Source organism: Carassius auratus, chromosome 34 (genome assembly GCF_003368295.1).
Source record: "Carassius auratus strain Wakin chromosome 34, ASM336829v1, whole genome shotgun sequence".
NCBI lineage: Eukaryota > Metazoa > Chordata > Actinopteri > Cypriniformes > Cyprinidae > Carassius > Carassius auratus.
In genome coordinates, this window is record NC_039276.1 from 4,086,962 (window position 1) to 4,113,017 (window position 26,056).

The 26,056-nt window shown below is 35.4% G+C and overlaps 1 protein-coding gene across 4 annotated transcripts in view; it reads left to right on the top strand.

Annotated features, from left to right (window-relative positions):
• The window catches only part of LOC113052974 (histone deacetylase 4-like), a 205,121-nt gene that overhangs the window by 101,617 nt on the left and 77,448 nt on the right, over positions 1–26,056 (top strand). Inside the window, exons 1-5 of one of the 4 annotated variants that reach the window (XM_026217535.1) lie at positions 4,510–4,744; positions 15,057–15,301; positions 19,751–19,901; positions 22,074–22,194; positions 24,679–24,797. In XM_026217535.1, the coding sequence (XP_026073320.1) occupies positions 4,741–4,744; positions 15,057–15,301; positions 19,751–19,901; positions 22,074–22,194; positions 24,679–24,797 (640 nt within the window). In that variant the 5' untranslated portion in view covers positions 4,510–4,740. Of the gene's footprint in view, positions 1–4,509; positions 4,745–4,801; positions 5,126–15,056; positions 15,302–19,750; positions 19,902–22,073; positions 22,195–24,678; positions 24,798–26,056 lie in introns of those variants that run through there. The other 3 variants (XM_026217533.1, XM_026217531.1, XM_026217532.1) reach the window with 3 other exon arrangements.

Below are 26,056 nucleotides of genomic sequence, written 5' to 3' on the forward strand. Positions count from 1 at the left end.
GAACTCTTGACCCTCGCTCGTTCCCACCTGAGGTTTACAGACAGGCTATTTTTGTGTGTTTACGAGCCTGTTATCTCTAAAATCGGTTTGTAGTGGAGAGATGTGTTTGTGTCATGGCCTCTCATGTTCTGATCCTTCAGTTAACTCAACTAGACTTAGTAGTGCTTTCAGCTAAACTCACCAGGGTGTTGTGGGTTGTTACCAGGTTATTGTTTTGCTGTTATAGTGTTCTAGCATTTTTCCTAATTTTACTATAGAGGTGGGATAAATGCCATTGAATATTTGGTCCTAACTTGTTCCTAATATGCATTACAAGCAACAAATAACTCACCGTTTGGTAATTGCATTGTTTGGTCTGATTCATAAATATTTTTCATTCACTTAAAATAGCTAGTTCATTCATTCATTCAGTGATCGGACTACACTGGTCATACTGTATATTATGATTCACTAAAAAAAATCAGTTCTTAAGAATCATCCTTTCTGGAATCACTCCACACTTGATGTTCTTTGTTTTTTGTTGAAAATAAAAATAATAGGTTTACTAGAATCAGTTTTTTTTTTTTTTACATTATTATACTACATTGGCAATGAAAATAATTAATTCATAAGAATCAGTTTTTTTTACATATTTATATTAAACTGCAATAGTTTAATAATACTGCAGTAGTTTTGATTGACTAAAAAGTATCAGTTCTTAATAATATTTATCTCTGGAATGAAATTGCACTGGTTGGGCTGTATGTTTTTTTTAGGTAAAAAAAATTGGATCATTCAAACCTGCGAGTGATTCTTGAGAATCATTCTCTTGTAAGCTTTTAACAAAAATGAATCAGATCTTAAGAATCATTCTTTCTCAAATAAAATAACATTGATTGGGCCTTGTTTTTGTTTTAACTACAATAAAATTGGTTTCTATAATTATTTTAGTTTTTAATAATCAAAATGTACTGGCTGGGCTGTATGTTTTTGATTCACTTCTAAGAATCAGTTCTTAAGAATCATTCTCTCTGGAATCAGATTGCACTCGTTGGCTTGTAATTTTTATTTAACAAAAACCGATCAGTTCTTAACAATTCTTTTTTTCTCAAAAGAAACCACGCCGATTGGGCTGTATGGGTTTGTTTAACTAAAAATAATTTTAGTTTGTTAATCAAACTTAACTGGTTGGGCTTTGTTTTTGATTCACTAAAATGAATCTATTCTTAAGAATCGTTCTCTGGAATAAGATACTGTTCGCCTATAAGTTTTTGATTCACAAACATGAATCAGTTCTTAAGAACTTGTTGGGCTAAATGTTAACTTGACTAAAAAGAACCATATGAGCAGAAGTCAAATTAATTTACTCACACAAATATCTATTTTGTGTTACAATACCTTTAGAGGGCCATACTGCCAATGCTTCATTTCTTCTACACTTTCCCTTGTGCTGAAGTGCTCTGACTAATCTGAAGAAGAGGCAGTGTTGATTGTATTACATCTTTTGTGTTGTGGAAAAGATTTATCTGAGTGCGAGTTTGTTTATGTGAGTTGGGATTGTGTTCTCTCCCTATTTTGAGCTGAGCTGAGCTTGAATGCTCCAGGCTCTTTGTAAAGGATCCAGCAGCACTTCGTTCGTCCGGGTGTTGGCCGTGTGGTATTGTATGAAAGGGAGCTGTAGGATAAATATTTCAGCGCTCTCTTTCTCTTGGTCTTTCTGTGCCTGTATCTGTACACACTGCGTATTGATTAACATTGAGCCCAAGTAAATGTGCCATTGATTTCCTGCTTTGTTAAGCGCCAGGCTTTACCAATGTGACCTGTCAGGCAGGCTGTCCGTGAAGATGGAGCTCCTCTTCACCATCACAATCTTCCAAAAGATGTCATGTTCGTGGACGGGGGCGTGTGTGGTGTCTCAAAACCGCGACTCCGCTCCATCCATCACGCCTCTAATGTTCTCATTTGTGATTTTTCTGAAGCACCTCGCGCTCTAGCTTTCTTATTACCTTCAATTATTTAACGCCGCAAGAGCTAATCATGTGTGATGCCTTTTCTTCCCAAAAATGGCGACCTAAGTCTTCCAGATTAATTAGGTGACAAACAAACTAGGCTGGAGCTTGGGATACTCATGCCAAAAATGTCATTACGTTATTATATTAGCGCTCTTCTTGTGTTTGTTTTTGTCGTGGTTATAGCGATCGTGAAATAAATAGCTTAATGTTTTAAGAGTCATGAGATTGCCCTGAACGATCTTCTGGAGAAGATGGATGGCCATAGGCTGCGTTTGAGCTCATGATCATCAAGATATTCCTGTCTGATGAGTCAATCGATCAATAAAATGAAAGACTCGAGAGGAACTGTAAATGAGCTCTAGATAAAGCCTGCTGGGAATGGGAATATTAAATGAGTAGTCAGATGAGATGTGTTCACACTTATTTTTTTTTTTTCATTCCTAGTCTGATAAATAATTTTTTTAAGGGATGCTTCACTCAACAGTGAAACTTTTCACCTAAGATGCTTACTGTAGCGCAGCATTAGAATCTGTAAAGAAAAAAACACACTTGTTTTCTTTAACGAGAAATAATTATTTATATATACAGTACAGACCAAAAGTTTGGAAACATTACTATTTTTAATGTTTTTGAAAGAAGTATCTTCTGCTCATCAAACCTTCATTTATTAGAACAAAAATACAAAAAAAACTGTAATATTGTGAAATATTATTGCAACTTAAAATAATATTTTTCTATTTGAATATACTTTTAAAAAATAATTTATTCCTGTGATGCAAAGCTGAATTTTCAGCATCATTCCTCCAGTCTTCAGTGTCACATATAACATCCAGTCAATCACATGATCATTTAGAAATCAGTCTGATATGATGATTTATTATGAGTGTTGGAAACAGTTCTGCTGTCTAATATATTTGATAAATCTAAGGTTAAAAAGAGCTGCATTTATTCAAAACAAAAATATAATTCTAATAATATATTTTCTTTACTATCACTTTTTATCAATTTAACACATCCTTACTGAATAAAAGTATTGATTTTGTTTGTTTTAAAAAAGAAAGAAAACAAATTACTGACCCCAAATTACTGACCAGTAGTGTATATTGTTATTACAAATATTTATTTCTTTTTTTTCTTTTTTTTTCTTCTTTTTTTTTTTTACTTTTTATTCATCAAAGTATCCTAAAAAAGTATCACATGTTATGAAAAAATATCAAGCAGCAGAACTGTTTCCAACTTTGATAATCAATCATCATATTAGAATGATTTCTAAAGGATCATGTGATAGTGATCCTAAAAATTCAGCTTTGCTTCACAGAAATAAATGATAATTTAAAGTATAATAAATTTAAAAACAATAAATAAATGGAGGCTTGATGAACATAAGAAACTTCTTTCAAAAACATTAAAAATCTGTACTGTATATATATGTGTGTGTGTGTGTGTGTGTATATATATATATATATATAATATTTTTTTCTAATTTAATTATTTTGAATTGAATATTTTAAACATTTAAGGTTTTAATAAATACTTTTAATTTTATTTAACTTTTAATTTTAAAAACTTATTCTTGACTTTCCAACATTTTTTTTTTTTAAGTATACCACTATTCCCACATGTTTTCCGGAACGCTTTATGGGTTGAGTAGATTATTTACTAAATGAATTAAGATATTAAACATCCCCACTCCCCCCAGAACCATATGTAATGTTGTGATTCACATCAGAGCTCCCTATACACACACACACACACACACACACACACACACACACATTTTGTCTTTAAATGCTGAATACCTATTAAAGAACTAAACTAGAACTTTATTTAAGAAAAAAACATTTATTAGTTAAATTGTCTTTGTTCAAAAATCACAGCAAAAAGTGTTTTTAATGTGAACACCATGTATATTTTTAATAGTTTTTTCTTACATATGTTTTATTTACTAAATTAGGCCTACTTAAGCAATAGTGTACACAATGTTGAGGACAGTCCATGACCTCTGAGCGTAACGGTGGATCTGTTTTAATTAATTTAAAGTAAAAACCTTTTACCAAAAAAACATATTTTCAATGTAAACTCTACAGTATGTTTTAGAAAGTTTGGCTATAAACCTAAAATAGATGATATTTTCTTTATTTTAATTCTTAAACTATATTTTAAACATTTAAGGTTTTAATAAATACCTATACATTTATATTATGTTTAATTTTAAAAACTCAAACTTATACTTTACCTGTTTTGTTTTAGACCTTTTTTTTTTTTTTTTTTTTTTTTTTTTGAAAAAAATATTAAATGAATGGGGAAAATTTCTTGCTATAGCCACTAAAAAAAGTGGGTGGTCACCGTTACGCTCTGTGTAAACACCAGAGTAGTGTGCTAATGAGAGAGAGAGAGAGAGAGAGAGGGTCTTGGAGCTTCTGTGACTCTGCCCCGTGTTCCAGGAAACTACAGCAGTGCACATAAACACTCAGCATGCCTGCAACGGCTCTGTGATGTCACCAGCTGAGAGGAAGGGCGGGAGAGAGAGAGGGGAGGGGCAAAGGGTGACGGAGTGAGATACAGACACAGCCGGAGGGAAGAGAGTCAGTGAGAGCGAGACGGGGAATGTGAAAGACCGAGAGAGCCACACTTTGCACTGTTAGAGGCATAGAACGCCACTCGTGGGAGTCGCTGTGCGTGTTTCCCGAGAGTCGTAACCCCTCCGGCTCGCTGTCTGCTGTCTCCCTGCTCTGGACTTGAGGGGCTGATGGGTAAGAGCTGTTTCTGTATGGGCTGTTTTGAGTGAAGGAGGTTGAGTGGGCGGACGGGTGGGTAAAGACTGGCTTTATTGCGTGGTGCTGAGATACACAAACACTCTGGTGTGTGTGTGTGTATGTGTGTACACACGCTGCATCCTTGAACGCTCTCTGGTGAGAGATGAGAGCTTTTCAATGCACTTTATTGTCAGTCCTTCTCTGTATTGTGTGTGTGTGTGTGTGTGTGTGTGTGTGTGAGGTGTTCCGCTTGGCTGTGTTTGTGGTGCAGGGTCTCTGTCCTGGACAATCTGTCTGGTGAGGATGGAAAGTAGGGCTGGGCGGTGTGACGACGGATGTGTTGGCTGGCAGAGATCCTGCTGTACCGTTTATACCACGGTAAATGCGTCTATAACTGCGTTACATTCTTTACATGGGAGAGCGGTAAAGAAACATGGATTAATGAAAAATGCAGAGCGGGACGTGTCCCAAACAAGTCAAGACAAGTAACTTGTTATTAAAAAGTGTTTGGTACCACATAGCACAGTTTAGTTGTTTACAGTTGTGATGGAATATCGTAACTTGTCGCATTAATATGGAATTGAACTGATGAGGTCACAGGTCCGCGTTTATTGGCTGTTTTACAACGGCTCCGAAAGTGGCTCAACCAGTCAGAACGAAGATCCAAAGCTAAATGTTTTTTGTTTTTATTTAAATGTTTATTATTATTATTATTATCATGAATAATCTCATCTTCTTAGATTACAATGATAAGAAATGTGAACGTTTTAATTTATTTTGTAAGTATTTTATTTGTACATATTTGTATTTATTTCAATGGATTATCCCATTTTCCAGTAGGCATAACCACATGCTTTCTTTAACATCTAAACTATTTTTATGAATTTACAGTAAGCAGTGGTATTGGTTACTAATACTAAAACTAATTTTGGTATTTTAAAAATTAGAAATGGTTTCTAGTTACTGAGCTAAATAAGTTAAAGTTGAAATACTAAAATGACTAAAACTGAAATAAAAATAATTGAAAACTAAATATAAATGTTATAAAAACAAATACTAATATAAAAAAATGACAAAAGCGATAGTGTGTTTATTAGCTTCGTGTGTCTTGTCTAGAAATGTTTCTCTGGGTTTGCTGTGCACAGAACACAACGCAGAAGTGTAATGGAAGGTCGAAATAATAGGCCTATCCGAGAAATATTTTTAATAAATTAAGAAAATGAAAGAAATACTGTGCATCATGTAGCCTATTATGCAGAGTTTCGCTTAATTTTTGTCCAGCGCCAAAGGAAACAGATGGCAAAAGTGGCATCCTATAGTATTTCTTTAGGCTTATATTACAAAAACACAAAGATTTAAAAAAAAAAACAATTTTTATTGTGAATGTAAATGTAATGTACTGTACGGTCCAATTTTTTACAGTCGGTTAACCAGTAAAAATGAACATCCCTAGTGCTGGAAGCCAATAATGCTAATCAGATTGCATAATTCAGTGGAAAATGAATAGAAATTATTGTTCTGTCTAAAGACATGGGAAGTGAATATGTTTAAAGATACCAGTATTTTAACAATATGCACACTTTTGGACTAAAAGCCCAATGGGATGCTGTTCAGTGACACTTGCACATGACTGCCTGGCTGAGCATGTCGACATGTTTGTTTATTCCATTTCAGAGTGAACACAGTAATATCATGATAATGAATATCCACAAAGTAATGAGAGAGTTTAAGATATGTAATGTTTTGCTGTTTCAACTTGCCCTGAGCAGAACATTCATATTATCCGTGTCATGGATTCGAAGCACAAGTGCCGAGTCAAACCTCTGCTCTCTCTGCAAGGGGATCTGCGGATATAAATAGCTCCAGCTGCTGGTCGCTCCTACTATTGGAGGGAAATGCCTTCAGCATGTTGTTAGAGGTGGAGTCTAGATGAGGGCGAGGACTCGCAGAGAGAGAGAGATCTGATATAATCTCTTGTCTGTATTTCTTATGAAGGGCTTGTTACTTCCTGACATAGCTAATCAGTTGTGTCATCTGCCAAAAACTTAATCAGAACTATTTACCTACATATTTTTTTTACAAAACTATTTTAATGTATGTAAAATTTGAATTTATTGTAATCTATTGTAAAGTTTTTATTTGAAGAAATATAGGTGATTTATGGAATATTTAAATACGTGTTTTTTTTTTTACAAAAACATTTTATTGTATTCATTTATTAATGTAATTAATAAGGTTTACAATATAACATTTAATTATAGTATGTTATAATGATATAATGTTTATAATATTTATAAAAAATATAATTGATGTGCATTAAAATTAAATATTTCTAAAAGTCAATTAAACATCATGTGATTGTAAGCTTTTTTTGTGTGTGTGTGATTTATGGAAAGATTTGGGATTTATGGTTCCAATGTACAAACTTTAATGTCAGTACATCATGAATACCAGAATCTCTGTTCTGTTAAGAAACTGTTTTTACATCAAACTTTCCAAGAATTGCTGTTGACCTCTTGTCCTCACCATAATGAGGGTGAATGTTTGGTCAGGCACATTAGCATGTTTGGGTTGAGCTTACGGATACAGTAGTCCATTGAATGGAGTAATTGGTGATGGCAGCTAAATAAACATAAATTTTGTGCTTTGCAAAGTTTGCTGCTTCAGTATTTGTAGATTATTTCCCCACGTTTCTATGGTATACTGAAAAACTATAATAAGCATGTCATAAGTATTAAAGGCTTTCATTGGCAAAATATGTAATGAGTTAATATTTATAGTGTCATCATAACCTCTGGAATTCGCTATTGCATGCTGGATATTAGCTTCTGGGCCAAATCCTGACTGATGGTGATCCATTCTTGCCTCATTAGTTCTCGGAGTTGGTCACAATTTGTGGGCTTCTGCTCGTCCACTTACCTTTTTGAGGACTGACCACGGGTTCTCTATGGGACTGAGATCCGGGGAGTTGCCTGGCCACAGTTCCAAAATTTGAATGTAATGATCTTTGAGGCACTTTCTTTATCACTCTTGCTTAGTGACATCGTGCTCCATCATGCTGAGAAATGCATGGATCGTCACCAAATTGCTCATGGATCACTGGAAGATGTCGTTCTTGCAGCCCACTCCTTTGGTTGAATAGCAACCCCAAACACGGATGGTCTCAGGATGCTTCACTATTGTCACATCACAGGTCTCATGGTAGCGTTCACCTTTTCTTCTCAGAACAATCAATTTTCCAGATGTGCCAAACGGTCTGAATGGAGCTTCATCAGAGAAAATAACTTTGCATCAGTCTTCTGCTGTCCAATGCTTCTACTTCCTGCAGAATTTCAGTCGGTCCTGTAGCTGACTCCTCAGGAGATGTCCTGGTGCTTGCTGGACACTCTGGGACGTCCTGAAGACTTCTTCACTGCAGTCGAACCTCTCTCCTTGAAGTTGTTGATGATCCGGTAAATAGTTCTTTCAGGTGCAATATTCTTTGTAGCAGTTTCTTTGCATGTCAGGCCATTTTGATGCACGTTTTTATTTGGAGGTAACCATTGCTTACGAGACCACAAGGATTGTTAGTGCTTCTTCCCTCCTTTTATAGCAATCGGTTTGGTCTTACAATCTAATTAGTATGATAGTGATTTTAGCTGACTAGTACTCATTTCCACTTTCACATGTGCTGCTGATACAATTAGTCAATTGATGTTAGATGGTGATTTTGTGTCGGGATAAAAGTGTGTCATGAAAAGTAAATTTTTTGGCCAATGAAGCTTTTTGCAATTATTTAAAATGAATCCGATCACTCTACATAATAATCTGGAAACAATGTGAATGAACACCACAGCAGTGTGGTAGCAGTTTACAGAAAACACAATTTGTCACTGCCAAAACTTTTGGCCATGACTGTACATTATGCTCTGTTTACTGTAAACATGTCATTTCTGATCAGCATTTCGGTTTTATAAGCAGACGCTCTCAAAAATAGAAATGCTTTGAAAGATTGCGTGTTTATACGTACAGCTCGCTCTCTTTCGGTTTGTTTTGTTTCTCTGATGGCTGGATTGGTGTTGCCTTCATTGCATTGAGATTCGGCGGATATGCCTCTGATAGCGGCCGACGCACATCTCTTTAAGCTGTGATTACAGCACACTCCTGGTATGAGAGGATTCATCGCAAGCCTCCAGGTAAAGCGTGGGTGTCAGTGACCAGTGATTTTCACTGCACTTGAATTAATGGAATCAATTTCAAGGCTTGCAGTGTAGTGCAATTTTACTGCCCCATCTGTCCAGGTGGACAAGTTAGCCAGGCTTTAAGATAGTACTCAGGGCTTGGGTTGAGGAACATTTGAGGGTATATTTTTTTGTCGTCTTCTTCCAGTATTTGACTGGATGAAAAGATAATTGTTCTATAGATGATAGCTTGAGCTAAGATAAGAGCATCGGTTGCTTTCACTAGTGCTCTAGTCTAGTCTGAAGAATAAACATGTTGCAGCGAAGCTTGATAGGAGCTGCATCCTGTTGGTTGAATTATGATTTTATACACACACACTCCCACACACCCACACAATCTTCACTTGCAATTCACTTTCTCTTTGACGTTCAAGGCCAGATGCGTGGTTGGTGCCAAGTGTGGACTGTGTGTGTAGGCCTTTTACTTAAGCGGCTGTTTAGACCAAAAGAGACTTTTTTAAGAACGCTCCTCTAGCTGCCGGTGCTTGGCTTTTAGCCTGCGCAGCCGAGCTAATGTTCAGGGACCGCCGTGTTCAAGGGTCTAAGAGCCACCCGGCTGGTAAACACACACACGCTGATGCCATGGCAACCCGCTGATGTCATAATGACCTCATAAGTGACTTTGTGTCTCGCTTATTCAAAGGCTGAAGGGTGGAGGAGTGGGGATGGAAAACTGAAGGAGCCTGAAAGACCCAATCACTCTCTCTCATGTTTTAACTTGGAGATCAAAGTAAATACATGATTTTAGATTTAGACCATAGAAATTTTAGATTTTAGCATTATTTGCATGAACCTTATTTCCCTGTAAGGATTCTTATACATAAATATACTTTTATAAAATTCCAGTAAATTTGTTTTTATTGTAAGATAAACACATTTCACTGTGATTTTATATATATATATATATATATATATATATATATATATATATATATATATATATATATATATATATATATATATATATATATAGTGTTCCTATAGCTCAATTTTTGGATAAAAGCGTCTGCTAAATGCATACATTTAATATATATATAATTTAAAACTAAATTTATGCGTTTAGCAGACACTTTTATCCATATATATATATATATATATATATATATATATATATATATATATATAGAGAGAGAGAGAGAGAGAGAGAGAGAGAGAGAGAGAGAGAAAGCTTGCTAACAGTATCTGTTGGACTGTAAACATGCTGAAATTATCAAAGACAAATTTATTCTTTGAGATGATTTTCTTGAAATTCACTCATCTGTCCACAAATCATAGCTAAACTACTTACCCATGGTCTTTCTGCGTTTCTGGAATTCTGTCAACACAGACATGCCGGGAGTCTCTCAGGTTAACAGCTCAAAGCATGATGACACTGGCATTACATGTTGTCATGCACTGTATGAATGGACAGTCATTCTCATGATTTCATTGATAAGTTTTGCTCAACAGTAACCTGCCAACGCACTGACATATTGACGAGCTCTCCTGTAGACCTGTAGTTTCTGCCAAGCCCCAGGGGAAACTGAAAACCAAGTGACTCATGCCATTTGTAGTCGATGTTTATGGACCTGATGGCTTCCCCAGGGCTATTATAGTGGCTTCTGTTTGGAATGAGTAAAATCTCCATCAGAATTCTCCCTCTCTTCCTCCTTTATCCTCCTTTCTTTTAATGAGTGTGTTAAAACAAATAGGGGTGTCACGATTCTCCAAATCCTCGATTCGATTGCATTTTCGATTCTAAGCTCACGGTAAAATGTATGAAAAGAGTTAAATTTAACTCCATGATTCCTGTATATACTGTATTCCCTGATAAAGACCCTAATATGAAATAATGATTAGCGAGAAATTAATACATTTAAGGGTCTTATGTGGCATTTATATCTCTGCATGTCCTGTTGCGCAATGGCCACCTCTTTTCTCTCCTCATTCATAAGTAAGTCGCTCACATTTTACATCGTGTTCTGGCCACTGGTCTGTGTTCGTCAGTGTGACCTGTCTCTCTATGGGACAGAACAAACGCTCCTCTATTCATCTGAGCGTGGCCGGCAGAAAACCGGGGCTCCTCTGACGTAATCAGTACGTAATCATTATTCTCCACATCTCAGTAGAGGGTCAGCAGGTCAGTCAGGGACAGTGTTCTGCAGAGGGAGGCGATGGGCCTGGAGCTGCCCTGTGCTCCTCAGGAAAGGCCCCAGTGTGCTGTTTGGGGGGAGAATGGAAAACAATGATGTTTTTAGTTGTTAGTATTGAAAAGTTTTGGTTGAACGTTGGAGTGATCTCACAGGATTTGTCTTTTGTCTATAATAAAACTTTTATTTGAAAGACTTTTACTTTTTTAATTGCAAAATTCAAATTCAGTTTGTTTTAGCTTCAGCTGATTCAGCTTATTAAATCATTTTTTATGATTCAAAAAATTTTCTATGCTAGAGTTTTGAGTTATATAAAACAAGAAATTAAAAATCTAAAATACTATTTGGCCTTTTTAATTTGTTTAAATGTGATGTTGGTCTATATACAGTTCATCAATATACAGGCAAAATATTAAATTTATAACATTTATGCATTTAACTGACGCTTTTATCCAAAGCGACTTACAGTGCATTCAGGCTATCAATTTTTACCTATCATGTGTTCCCGGGGAATCGAACCCACAACATTGCACCTGATAACACAATGCTCTACCAATTGAGCTACAGGAACACTATTAATTCTCAGTTCTACCCATATGTTTGTGTGTGTGTGTGTGTGTGTGTGTGTGTGTGTGTGTGCGTGCGTGTGTGTGTGTGTATTTCTGCCCATAATTTCTGTCTTGTTTAAGTGAGCCTTTTAAGAACAGGATGCTGTTGTTTTAGGCAGGACCGTTGGTGCAGTGGAGATCCCTGGACTTGCTCTAAGTAGAGTTGAACCTGCACCCATTTCCTGATTTAAATGTGGTGCATACTGATGGATAACAGTGCAGAGTGCTCACTGTCCCAGGATGTGTCACTCTTCACAAGGTACATAGTGTAATGGTTGGTTGCCGCATTCATGGCCTTGGTGAATCAATCTCCATCAGATCATGCTGTAGATTGTGTGGGTGTGTATCCGCGTGCATGTTCGGCCAGCACTGTGTGTGTCAGCAAAACCCCTTTTGCAAAATTAGTGCTGCAGGGGTGATTATTTATCTTTACGCTTATATTGCATCATTCTAATTGGGTAGAAATGCATATCCTCTTCCATCCCAAGTGTGTCTCTTAACTGTAACATGTAGTGCCCTGGCTGTTATTAATGTCCTAACTGTGTGTCAAGCATCTATCCTCAGAGAGCACAGCAAAGACCGGGATTACCTTCGGCCTGTCAGCAAACTTCCAATGTAAATGTTACCTAATCCTCCCTGTAAGAAATAATTAGCCTAGTAAACAAACTGCAGTGCTGGATCTGGGCTTTACTCACAGGGAAGGCTCATCTGACCGTTTCATGCTCTCTGCTGACGGAGTGGATTTTACTGTTCTCAGTTCAGTTCTGCACCAATGAGAATTGAATTGAGAATGCTTTTTAAAATGCTGAATGTGAATTGAATTGAAATGTAAAGAGTTTACTGAAATTCAAAGATATTAAAATAACTGTAATTACTTGAACTTAACTTAGAAAATTTGCTTGAATATTTATGGGGTGGATGGATAAGTGGACAGATGGATGGATGGATGAATGGAAAGACAAATGGATAGACAGATGAATGGATGGATAGATACTGTAAGTGGATGGAAAGACAAATGGATAGACATTGATGGTAGATACTATGGATGGATGGAAAGACAAATGGATAAACAGATGGATCGATATACTGTAGATGAATGAATGGATTCATAGACAGATGGATAATGGATGGATAGATAGATACTGTAGGTGGATAGAAAGATAAATGGATAGACAGAGGTATATATATATATATATATACATGGATGGATGAACTGATTGCTGGATGGTTGGATTATGGAAAGGCAAATGGATAAATTGACACTGAAGGATAGATACTGTGGATGGATGCATGGAAAGACAAATCAATAGATGGATGGATAAGACACTGTAGGTAAATGGATGGATGGACATGGTCAGATCGATGGATGGATAGAAAGACAAATAGACAGACTGATGGATAGATACCCTGATGGATAGGTAGGTGTATGGGAAGAAACACAAATTGACTGATGGACAGATGGATGAATGAATGGATGGACAAATGGATAGTTAGAAAGATTGGTGAATAGACAGCCAAATGGATAGATTTCCCAAAATGCATTATTTATGTTGAATTTCTTTGAATTACAATTCATTAAATTCCTCTTCCTGTCATTCCAATTCAACTTCCTGTGGGTTGTGGCCAGTGTGATTGTCAAATTCTCACTCAAACAATTAATAAAGAGCCACTTTGTGTACCCCATTTGGGTTTGGGATGGTGGTTGTTCCCTTCTGAACTTTCTTCTCTTCTTATTATATTTTCAGCAAACCAAAATTAGTCCTTGTGAATAAAAGAGATTAAAACAGTGTGTTTATTTCAATTAGAGTTTCTGTTTGCTGGTGCAACGTGCACTGTTTTCTTTGGCATTTTAATTTCTGCTAATAGTTGTTTGTGTTTCTTTTCTTTTTTCTTGGCCACTGGGCTTTGTTTGGACTGGGCGGTGAATTTCAAATATGTTTTGTCTGTCTCTTGACAGCAAATACATGGATAAACAACCCTCTTATCGCCGCTTATTGATGCAAAGTAAACGTGGAGGAAGTAATTCACTAGTTGACAGCTTCCTGTCCAGCTGAGCATGAGCTGCCAAAGAGCATAGTGGTCAGTTTCAGGGGGCTGGGCATCAACGGGCCCTTTGTGACCAAGGATGTTCGTCATAAATATGATTTCATAAAGCAATTTAGTCAGGAATAAAGGGCGGTTTTTATTCCATTATATCAAATGGCCTTTGACGCTGGCCTTTGCGTGGCCTTAGGGCTTCCACTTAGGACTTTTGTTTTGTCTACTGTGGGGTCAGAGGAGCATCCTTGAACTTGTGGCATTCGGGCATCATGACGTCCCAATAGTGAAGCTGACCCTTCATGAATGTGTTCAGTGTTCCCCCTAAAACCTCTCCTATTCAGTAAAGCACAAATGAAGACGTCCCACGCCAGCAGTCTGGACGTAATATGTTGTTGGAGGCTATTTATTGCAGTCCACATGTCTTTGTTCACCTTGGCCTAGTTTTAACCTGGAAATAGGGGCAGTATTCAACAGAAATTATATAAATAATGTAAAACAGTCCATATATATATATATATATATATATATATATATATATATATATATATATATATATATATATATATATATATATATATATATATATATATACTATATAGTTTATTTTGGTGTGTTGGTTATATTCAGTTATTCCTGGACTTGCAGGAATGCTTAAATAATTCCAATTATAACATAATTACAACAGCTTGTTCTAATTACACAGTGTGTAATAAAAAAAAGAGGAATAAACATAAAATGCCATTTAATGATATCCTACTTATTCTTGTGTTGAATTTCATTGCTCATTTAACCCACAAACCTTAGGCTTGCACATGCTTATCAACTTATCAAGCATCCTCGCTCTGGAATGTAAATGCTCAGTTCCTTAGTTTTCTTCAGCTGAAACTGATTGAAAAGATGTCGCAAGCCAGGCTGCTTCCTGGTTCCAGTGACGCTGTTCGCTTGCAGTGAATCTAACCAAGATCTGTGGCAGGAACATGAGGTTTCTTTCCTCTGTTTATTTTGATGGCTGCTATGATGCTGATGATGCAGTACTGTAGCATGTGCATGTTTTGAAGAATGTTCAAGATGGTTTTGATTGGACAGTTGCTTCTTACTATAATTGTTTTTGGTACAGGCAAGATTTGAGATGGCTCATGTGATTGGTTGTAGATTGCGACAAAGAGACACTTTTATACCAAAATCAAATCAGGATGCTTGTATTTCCTCCAATCATAACGCATATTCAATATGGCCACATTCACACAGTATTCACACAGAACTGTATAGTTTGTTGTTTTCTCATTTGAGTCTCTATTCTCTCTTTCAACAGTTGATGTGAGTGCGGCGCTGCCACTGCAAGTGCCGCCTTCTGCCATCCCCATGGATCTGCGTGTGGATCACCAGTTCGCCCTGGCGCCAACGGACCCGGCCCAGCGCGAGCAGCAGCTGCAGCAGGAGCTTCTGGCCCTCAAGCAGAAACAGCAGATACAGAGGCAGCTCCTGATCGCAGAGTTTCAGCGGCAGCACGAGCAGCTCTCGCGCCAGCATGAAGCGCAGCTGCACGAGCACGTCAAGGTGAGGCGGATGCCGCTGGTATAGAGCGCTGCAGGGATCAGGGGTTTTTGTTGGCCAACCTGGAAGTTTGCATCACCTTAGATCCTCCACAAAAAAACGAATAGGATTTTTCTATTGGCTTTTGGATTGTTGCAGAAAATAAGCTTTAAGATTCTTACATGTTTTGTTCATCAAGATTATCTTCACAAATAAACGCTGTAAGAAATAAAGTGTTATGAATTCTGAAGCCTAAATATAGTCAGCAGAAGTAATAAACTAGTTAAGTAAAAAAGGCACTACAGTCACACAACTTTAAAGTCACCACCCTCAAGCTTCCAGCTACTTTAAATTTTTATTAAAAGAAAATAAAATCCTGAAAGATTGAGTCAGAATTTTATTTAGTGCCCTGTGATTCCATGATTTTTAAGGAATAACTGTAAACCACTACTGCACTTTGTTTGCCTACGAAAAAAAATAAACATTAAAACATTAAAAATAAAATCAAATGTTACATTTTCATTTGATTATATTTTGAAAGTTATGTTTTAAAGTTTTGTCTTCATTTGATTACTGTCATTTTTATAATAAACCATTTGGCCCTATTAATTTTTAAATCAGTTGATTAGACAAGCTTTTTGATTCTTGAAATTCAGTTAAACCTTTAGAATGAAACCCAGAACAAATTAAACGGTAAAAATTAAATTTGAGAAAAATAAAGCTGAATTTGGTGAAAAATAAAATTCTCATAGGGCTCTAAAAAAATTGTTAATAAATGATTCATTCGTGATTTAAATGACTTAGACATGTTTTTTTTTTTTCTTTGATTACTACAATCTAAAAAAGGGGTAAACAGAATCTAGAAAAATCTAAAAGTATAAAAAAATTTTGAGAACCGAGGAGCTGATGATACTGTGCATGTGTGATTCAGCGTGAAGCAGACCGACACACTGAACTGAACTGATTCTTTTGGTGATTGATTCTGAACTGATTCTGTGCTAATGTTATGATCTTTGTCCACTGGAATGCTATCGCTTTTAATTTAAAACAGGTTATTTAAAACAATTACTTATCAAACTTATGGAATTAGAAATAAAGGCCTGCCTCTAATAAAAGCCTGCTTCGAATAAAAGCCTGTTACCTTCTGCAATTCAGGTAAATAAAGGCCACGGCTTTTATTTGAGGAATTACGGTATGATGTATTTTATGTCATGGAATAAAATGCGAAAATATCTTGAGCTTGTGTTTACCACAAACCTAATTTCAAGCATTTAACCATAAAGCCATTCATAAAAGCCATTGATTTGTGAACATTCCTGCAGCACTCTGTACCTTTATTGATTACTTTTTAGGATACTTTTATGGTTCTTTTTTGAGCTTGACAGTCGTAGTGACCAAACTGTAGTTGAATGGATGACTTCTGCTTGAACATTGCTTAAAAGGCTTCATTTTGAGTTCCAGGGATGCTATAACAGCTCATGGGTTTGGTCTGACATGAGCGAGTGTAAATAATGACAGAATTTTGATTCCGTTCCATTGAAGAGCGGTTCTCGTCTCCGTCCCTCCCTTCCTTCAAGGCTTCCCACACTTCTGTCTTCGATTTTCCATTCCTTTGTGCGGATTGTGAGAAAGCGAGTTTGTTTGGATATTGAATATTTGTTGGCGAGTGTGATCTGTGGTGTCTCAGACTGGATGGACAGTGGGTGCCTGTGCATGTAAGCTCAGCAGACCTCCGGCTTTGCTGTGTTATCACAGTGAGGTTTCTATCCAATGGGAGCGAGGCAGCCCTGACCGTGCTATAAATAGCCTGACGGGCTGCGGGACAGTGTCAGAGCTAGTCTCAATGCTAAATGGACAAAGTGTTTGGCAGGGGTTTGATGGATGCCACGCTCTTGCCGTGACACCCTGCTGATGTTAGGGAGAGGAGAAGCGATCGGCTTTTTCTGCAGTTTCTCATTTAGCTGCAAACTGCAGAAATTCTTATTCCATATGTAAATTCAATGGCATATTCAATTGAGATTACATTCTTATAATTATCTTTTTATTTGCTGATTATTTCTTTGAATTAATCAACTTTGAAATATAGACACACGATATTGCATTTTTTTTACTTCTTTATATATTGATTTCAATTTATTTATATAAATGAAAAACATATAAATGTTATATTTTATATATATATATATATATATATATATATATATATATATATATATATATATATATATATATATATATATATATATATATATATTTCTGTATTTACAAACATGTAAATTAAACTTTTAATGCATTTATATAGTCAATTATAATGAGAATAATGTGCTAATATAATTTTTTTATAAATAATTTATTTTATATATGAAATAAAATCTTTTACAAATATATTTAATTGAATTATTTTTAATATATAATTCATAAAATTTACATTTCAAGTTTATGAATTAGCAATACATCACATAAAAAGTACTTTACACTATTGTTGTAAAGCATTGACCAAACAGAGCTTTTCCATTAAGAGGCTATATTGATTTCCAGGGGCATTTTTTTTTTTACCCTTGACTGTTTAATGCTCAGGTGCATTTATTAGCAAAAAATACCATAATGCAAATAGCCTATAAATTAAAGAAACAGAAACTCATTTGAGTGGGGAATCTGCAGTATCATGACAAAACTGTTGATTACTTCTCTTGATTTTGTAATAAGAATTATGAATGATGATTAATAGAAAGTATCTTTGAGAGGAAAAAGCATGTCATCCTTGAGATGGTTTTGGGCCATTGCTAATTTCTGGTCGTGAAATATTGTGCATATTGATGAGGTGAGCTAGATGTCATGGTTTGAAAAGCTCCAGTTAGAAATGTCAAACTTTGCCTGATGAGGAAGAGTGTTTGCGGTTCGGAAGACGTTCGCTCCGCTTTAGCCTCCAGCCCCGCTCTGCCAAGTGACAGACGCCCATGACTCATCGTTGGTGATCTCCCAGGATCTGTGGAAAGGGAGAGAAGAGACTTATATAACCAAAAAGAGGAGCACTGAGACTTAAGTAACTGCTTACTTCCAGACCAGCTGTGAGCTTCTTTAGACCCTGTGCCATTGTTAATGTGATCCAACTGACCAGAATCACCGAGATCCACTCAACATCTAAGCATTAGCTGTATACGGCTCTGATATTACCCATCATCACAAGCCAGTAATGGATGTGACTGCTGCTGAGCTGAATAACTGCAGAAAAGGAAATGCAGTTAAAGGGAAATGTTAGACGAAATGGCTGCATTTACAGAGCAAAGTGTGAGAGAGATCACCAGCATCTCTAAATGCTCATCTTAGTCCGGGAGCTGTTGAGGTTATTGCTTATGTCAGTTTCATCTGGGAAAAAAAGTGTTGAAAATGTTGCTTTTATGCTACACAACAAGACATCGATAAGCACATTCAGTAACTGCTTTCTTGTATGATGTCGGTATTTCCAACAATTGCATCAATTTTTTAGTGGTATGGCTTTGTTCCAGTCATGTATGTCATGAGTCAATGTGAAATTATGTTTTCATCTTATTTTAGTACCAAAATCTGATTGATAAACTGTAAAAAAAAAAAAAAAAAAACATATACAAGTAAAAAAAAGTGTAAAAAAAGAAATGAATATACACCACTGTTCAAAGAAAGAAGTCTGCTGATTTGCTGCTCAATTAACATTTCTAATTATTATCATTTTCAAAAAAAATATTTTAGTTGTGCCTTATGTTTTTAGAGACCTACATTATATTATTCAAGTTTTTTTGATGAATAAAAAGCTAAAAAAAATCTGTTGTATATTATTGTATTTTATAAATGACTTAACTTTAAATGCATTTTAATGTATTAATTGCTGAAAGTTTAATAACAAAAGTGTTATTTATTTTTTATTCATAAATTTTATTTTTCATTTACTTTACACTTTTTTATAAATTGTGTGTGTATATATATATATATGTATGTTAGTGCTGTCAAACAATTCATCACGATTAATTGCATCCAAAATACATGTTTATGTTCACACAGTAAATGTATACGGTGTAATAAATTTAAGTACACCATGCATGTATATATAAATATATATATATATATTTTAAAGTTACGTTTGTATATAAAATATAACTATTTATAATAATAATTTTGAATTTGAAATTTAAATTATGAATATAAATATATACATGTAAATATTTTCTAAATATATACTGTATTTGTGTGTATTTATATATACATAATAAATATACATAGTACAAACAAATATATTATGTACATAAAAACTTGCGATTAATCGTAATTTATCGATTGACAGCACTAATATATTTTAAATAACATGCATAAGAATCTAACACAGTAAAAACAGGACAATGTAAATAAAATAAATACAATTTAAAAAAATGTAATAATGATGACTTTAAGACTGTATTTGCTTGAAGAATGTTTCTGTGTGTGTTGCCCACCCCTCTTTAGCATCAGCAGGACCTCCTGGCCATGAAACATCAGCAGGAGCTCCTGGAACACCAGCGGAAGTTGGAGCGCCATCGTCAGGAGCAGGAGCTGGAGAAACACCAGCGGGAACAGAAGCTTCAATTACTCAAAAACAAAGAACGCGGCCAAGAGAGTGAGTGAAAAACTAATTACCTGACTGAAACACACAAAGGCCTTTGATTTATTAGGCTAATCAGCACTGTGGCATGGACGTCTCTTTTGGTGTTATAATTGCTTTTCATAATCAAAATGACAAACTTTCAGGCTGAACTAGTCAAAAAGCCCAAATTGTTATGTAAAATTATATGGACTAGAAGTTAGACAATGTATTGCACCGCTCATGTAGATGATATGAGTTTGAGTCTGGCTCACATCACTCCCTTCTAACCACCTGTTTTCCTTCTAAATTTGGTTTTCAGTTCACCTTTTAGTGTTTAATCCTGTTTTATTGAAGTGACAAATGCATTCTATAACCGGATTGACTCCAGAAAAATTCAGAACAAAAAAATCATTAAATAAGAATAAGCCCATAATAAACTCAAATCCAAATGCATTATCTTGGAAAATAAGCGAAATGAATTAAATCAGTGAATATGACACAAACCTGCAATAATTAAATATGTTAAATAACACAAATCTAAACCCATTTTATTAACTAATGTCTTTTCTGCTGACCTTTTGATGATCCAGTTCATCCACACTAATAAGCAAAAATGACTTTAGATGAACTAACAATTAATTGTGCTTCATTGTTTTTTTTATTGCTGAAGAGTGTTGAAGCTTTTTCTGTTCTGCTATACAGACGTGAATTTTCGTGAAAGGTTTATTCATTACACTTTTACGGGTGAAAGGGCTTTTACATTTGCTATAAATAAAACTTCTTGCATTAAAAACAATCAAGTCCTGTTTATGTTTAAAAAGTAATGCATTACTTTCCATACAAAGTAACTAACGTAATTAGGGTGCGCGATAAATATCGTACAATAATTAATGTGCATCTCGTCAGTAAAGTAGGTTTTCTAATCAGCGGTAAATTCCATCAGGTGTGTGATTTCATATAGAGCAGCTGTTACTACACAGAGCCGTTGTTAACTGACTAGCTGCGCAAATCCACGTTCATTATCATCATTTATTTTCGCATCTAGTCAGTTAACAACGGCTCCGTGAACTAACAGCTGCTCTATGTGAAATCACACACCTGATGGAATTTACCGTTGATTAGATAACCGGCTTTAGTGACGAGATGCGCATTAATTATCGTACGATATTTATCGCGCACCCCTAAGTAACGCAATATTATAATGCATAACTTTTACAAGTACCTTTCCCCAACACTGATTTGCATTGCTTATAATACGTGTACATGGCAACCCTTTCAAGGACGTGTTCTGCAAAGAAACCTTCCAAACATAAACAAAACATGATAGCTGTGTCGACACTGACCGTAACGAGATCTTTGCTCGCTATAATATGAATTTGTTTTGTTGTTGGTGTTTTTTTGTTGTTGTTTTTTTGCCAAAACCAGTAGTCTGATAGCTTGTACCATTATTAAGTTTGTTGCACACAATTTAATACTTGGTGTTTCAGGCATGAGGAATATGAACAGTGACGCTTGCACTAGTTGTGTGTAATTCCTCAGATAAGTGTGTACTTATCCCTGGTGTTTTCCGGGCATTGCAGTACAGCCAGTCTATTTTTATCCGTCACTGTTGTCGTTGACACTGCGGTCACCTGTAGCCTCCGAGGAGCACGTGTTTGTCTGGCAGCGCAGATGTGTACGTACACCAGTGACAGCCTCTGGGGACATGTTTACAGACGATAGGAGAGGTGATAATTGAAGGAAAAGCTGTGAGAATTCATACGTCTGATGTCTTTCTTTCAGAGGTGAAAAAATACATATTTTTTAACAGTATCAGTGGAAGTGGAATAGAAAGATTGCTCTCTAGTTAAGACCAGATAAAGGGGCCTTTCCTCTCAGATCTGAAGAGATATCCGAATCTAGTTGGGCTGCAGTGGAGAGCTGTTTATCATGTATAGCCTTTGTATTCGTGATCAATTGGCCACAGTTCGATCTTCTCTGTTTCAGACTATTAAGAGTTTTTAAGGCTATTTAGAAGACAAAATTACAGCACTACAAATTACAGGGTGTAGAACTGGCGAAAAAATTGACAGTCACAAATGTATAGAACCCCTTCCTTATAGAGAAATCTAGCGGTATAACACAGCTAGAGGCTGAGAGAATGCCATTAATCTCCCGCTGCTTGGATGTTTGTGATTTTCCTGAACTGTGGGCTCTGATCGACAGGCGCTGTGGCGAGCACTGAGGTGAAGATGAGGTTGCAGGAGTTCGTCCTCAACAAGAAGAAAGCGCTGGCCCAGAGGAGCCTCAACCACTACCTGCCCAACGACCCACGCTACTGGTACGGGTGAGTACCGCAGCCTGCTCGCTGCTGATGTTTCAAACAAACATGTTTACATCTGGCTTTGACACGGCGGTCAACCCAGACAGAATCACATGCAGTTTATACTTAGTATTTACATGCAGCTTTCTGGTTTTGTGAACTTAATAAATATATGATATATTTTCATGTATGTGTATCTTTATAAAATAATACAAATTATATATAAATAGTAATAAAAATAATAATAAACAGGATTACACAAGTGCATCACCTTTTTTTTTGAAGAAGAAGAATTTAAATGAATGAAAAGCAAAATTAAAATTTGGGAAATTAATGCAATAAGTTATATGCAGTAATCGAATTTTGTATATGCCTTAAATCAATTTTTATTTTATTTTATTTTATTCTAGTAAGAAAGAGAATAATTTGCTGGGTTTTTTTTTGGTTTGGTTTGGTTTGGCATATTAATGACAAATAGTGTGAGTCAGTTCAGATCAAATGCTTTTGTTCTTTTTAGTTCTTTTTAATTTATTAATTAATTTGATCAGATTACCTTAGACAGATCTTAATAGCAGATCAAAACTGAGCTAAAGATACACATGCTACACAAACTTAATGCAAACTTCAGAGTGTAGTTTAGTTCTTCACTTGCAGCTGTATGTCAAAGTAAAACCATGTTATGTAAGTTTCTACTTTGATTGATTGACAGTTCTGTTTCTTCCTTCACCACACAAAAGATGTAGCTAGCTGTCACCTCTGAGTTCTTGAAATATTTGAACAAGTTTTGATTGGGGAACTTGTCATGTGTGAAAGATAGCAGTGAAGAGGAGGCGTGTGTCAGTGTGTGTGAGTGTGTTTGTGTGCAAAACTCACTCCATCAAGCCCACCTTTCACACTCCTCATTTGTGAGGCTCGGAAAATGGAAAGAGAGAATTCCTTTTGAAAGGAATGTAATGGGTTTTTGAATTTACATACTTAGATGCACAAACTAATGTTCAGCGGTTTGGAGCCAGTAATGTATTTAAAAATGTTGTTGATAGTCTTTAATGCTCACCAAGGCTCTATTTATTTGAAAGGAAATGTTTTCCTGTCATGAAAAAGATGAATGTATTTAATTTGTAAATATTTTTTAAATATATTTTATTTGTTTACTTCTTTATATTATGTTTATATTTCATTCAAATATATTTGTTTAATAGTTCTTTAAATCAAATTATATATATATATATATATATATATATATATATATATATATATAAATTCTTGTTACTTTTGTAAATTCAATGGCTTTATCTAGTGCTGCAACTACCAGTGTTTATGATATTGAAGTAATGTTTTAAAATCATTTGTTATTTAGTTATTAATCTGCTAAATAATTTATTATTTATTTATCTGCTAATTGTTTCTTTTATTTAGTTTTGAATTTTTTAAAAAATTTTTAGGGCTGTCAGATCGATTAATCACAATTAATCGTTTCCAAAATAATATGTATATATACATACATGTATACATACATGTATATATTTAAGAAGAAAAAAAATGTGTGTGTGTGTATGTATGTATATATATATATATATATATATATATATATATATATATATAATTTATGACATAAAAAAACTGTCAAATCGATTAATCGCATCCAAAATCAATTATTTAGCAAGGCAGGGCAAGTTTATTTATATAGCACATTTCGTACACAATGGTAATTCAAAGATAAATAGCAGATTGTTATTTATTTAGCAGATAAATAAATAACAAATGATTTTAAGACATTACTTGACTATCAGAAACACTGGTAGTTGCAGCTCTAGATAAAGCCATTGAATTTACAAATGTAACAATTTGTAATTAATGTATATAATGTAATGTACATTATGTAATGTATACAATATGAATTATATATATATATATATATATATATATATATATATATATATATATATATATATATATATATATATATATATATATATATATATATACACGCATCATTGCTGAATAAAATTCATTAAAATAAAAAAGCGTTCCGACCTCAGAACTTTGAATGGCAGTGTATGTTTCAGACAGTTGCTTAGACTGAAAGTAAGTCATTTCTATAGCTTGCGTGTTCTGTTAAAACAGATCACTGGAGCTCCTGGCCTCTTTGATATGGGCTGACGGTGAGCCAGATTAAATTCTTGGGTCTGCGGGGAAGCCAGCTGACCTCCGATGCCCTGCTGCAGATGTTTTTCCTGTTTAGAAGGAACAAATCCCTTTATTTTTGCAGAGCTTTGATGGGCTAGAATCTGAAAGTGTGTCATACTCAAGCATGTTTATTTGTAAACAGAATGATTGCCCCGCCCCTCTCTTAGACCACACTGAGGCATCATGGGTGATCTGAGTTTGCATTCCCATTAATTGGCAGAAAGCGTCCCGCTGCTGGGAATGGAGAGCAGCTGTGTGTGGAAATGTCTAGAAGTGCACATATTTGAGTACCTATGTGTGTGTTTGTGATTTGTTCCACAGGAAAACCCAGCACAGCTCCCTGGACCAGAGCTCACCGCCTCAGACAGGGATTTCCACTTACAACCACCCGGTGCTGGCAATGTACGACCCCAAAGATGACTTCCCGCTCCGCAAGACGGGTAGAACTGACCTCCTTCTTCTCAATGTGTCCTTCCCTGTCTTTTCACTTTCACTAGGGTAGCTTACACTAGTTCAGGTTTGCTTAATAAGAACTGGAAACCTGGAACAAACTCTGTGACCTTTGCTTCCATTGACGTTTGTGGAAACGTTTTTTTTTCCTTCTGTAGATGCAGAAACAGTTTTCTCACACTCACACACACAGCTGTAAAAGATTGTGATGTTCAACTTCAACGGCTGCAAAATGTGGAGCAGCGTTTGTCTGGCTTCAAATTAATTTGCAAAAAATGTATATAATCAAAGCCGTTCTGAACAGTGTTGTTTTAGTATAATGTATATACATTTTTTTTTTTATTTATGAATTAGCTTTTATTTTTAATGTTTTCAGTTTTTATTTTATTTTAATTATTAGTAATTTTGCTATGTGCTTTTGCCATTTTAATGGCAGGGTATTTGTTTTTCTTTTATACATTACTATTTAGGTTTGACTTTATTTCAGTTTTTTATCACTTTTATCAAAAATCTTAACCCAAATTCAAAGAAATAATAACAAAAAAATTATATAATAAGTATAATAATTAAAAAGTTAAAACATTTAAGTAAGTTAAAATTTTAAACTAGGTTAATAAAACCTATTTAAGGGCAATTTAGAACTTTTGCATGTAATAGTTTTTCTCATTTATTATTATTTAATTGCAATTTAAATATATATTTTGAAAAAAAAAATGGTAAGGAAAAATATACAGAATATTTATGAAAAAATGTTTGGTTTGGTTGATTTCCTTGATGACATTGGACAATCCTATCTTTTTTTTTTCTCTCTTGGAAAATTCTGGAAAGTCTGATTTTGAGGATACATGTTGGTTTAGGTAAAGACATTCTCTCTGACATCTGCTGTGTGTTAAGATGGGCCCCAGTGTCTGTAGGCTGGCATGGGTCCTGTGTTCCCCCCTGCTTCAGTATCACTGTCTTCACTATCAGGGCTCCAGTGTGTGTTAAAGAAGTTGTCCACCTCCCTCCATCCCTCTCCTCCTGCTGCAGTAGAGCACTCAAGGGCAATTCCTATGCAGACTCACTTTGGGCTGGTTTAGGTGAAGTAAGGCCTCTGTGCTCATTAATCACCCTTGAAATGGGCCTGTCAGGGACCCGCAGTACAACCTGCCCTGGACCTTTAGCACACACAGAGCCCCGGTGAGACCTGCGTAATTACAGTGCAGGCCAGAGAGATGGGAGATGGGAGGGAGAGGTGCTATGAAGTGCA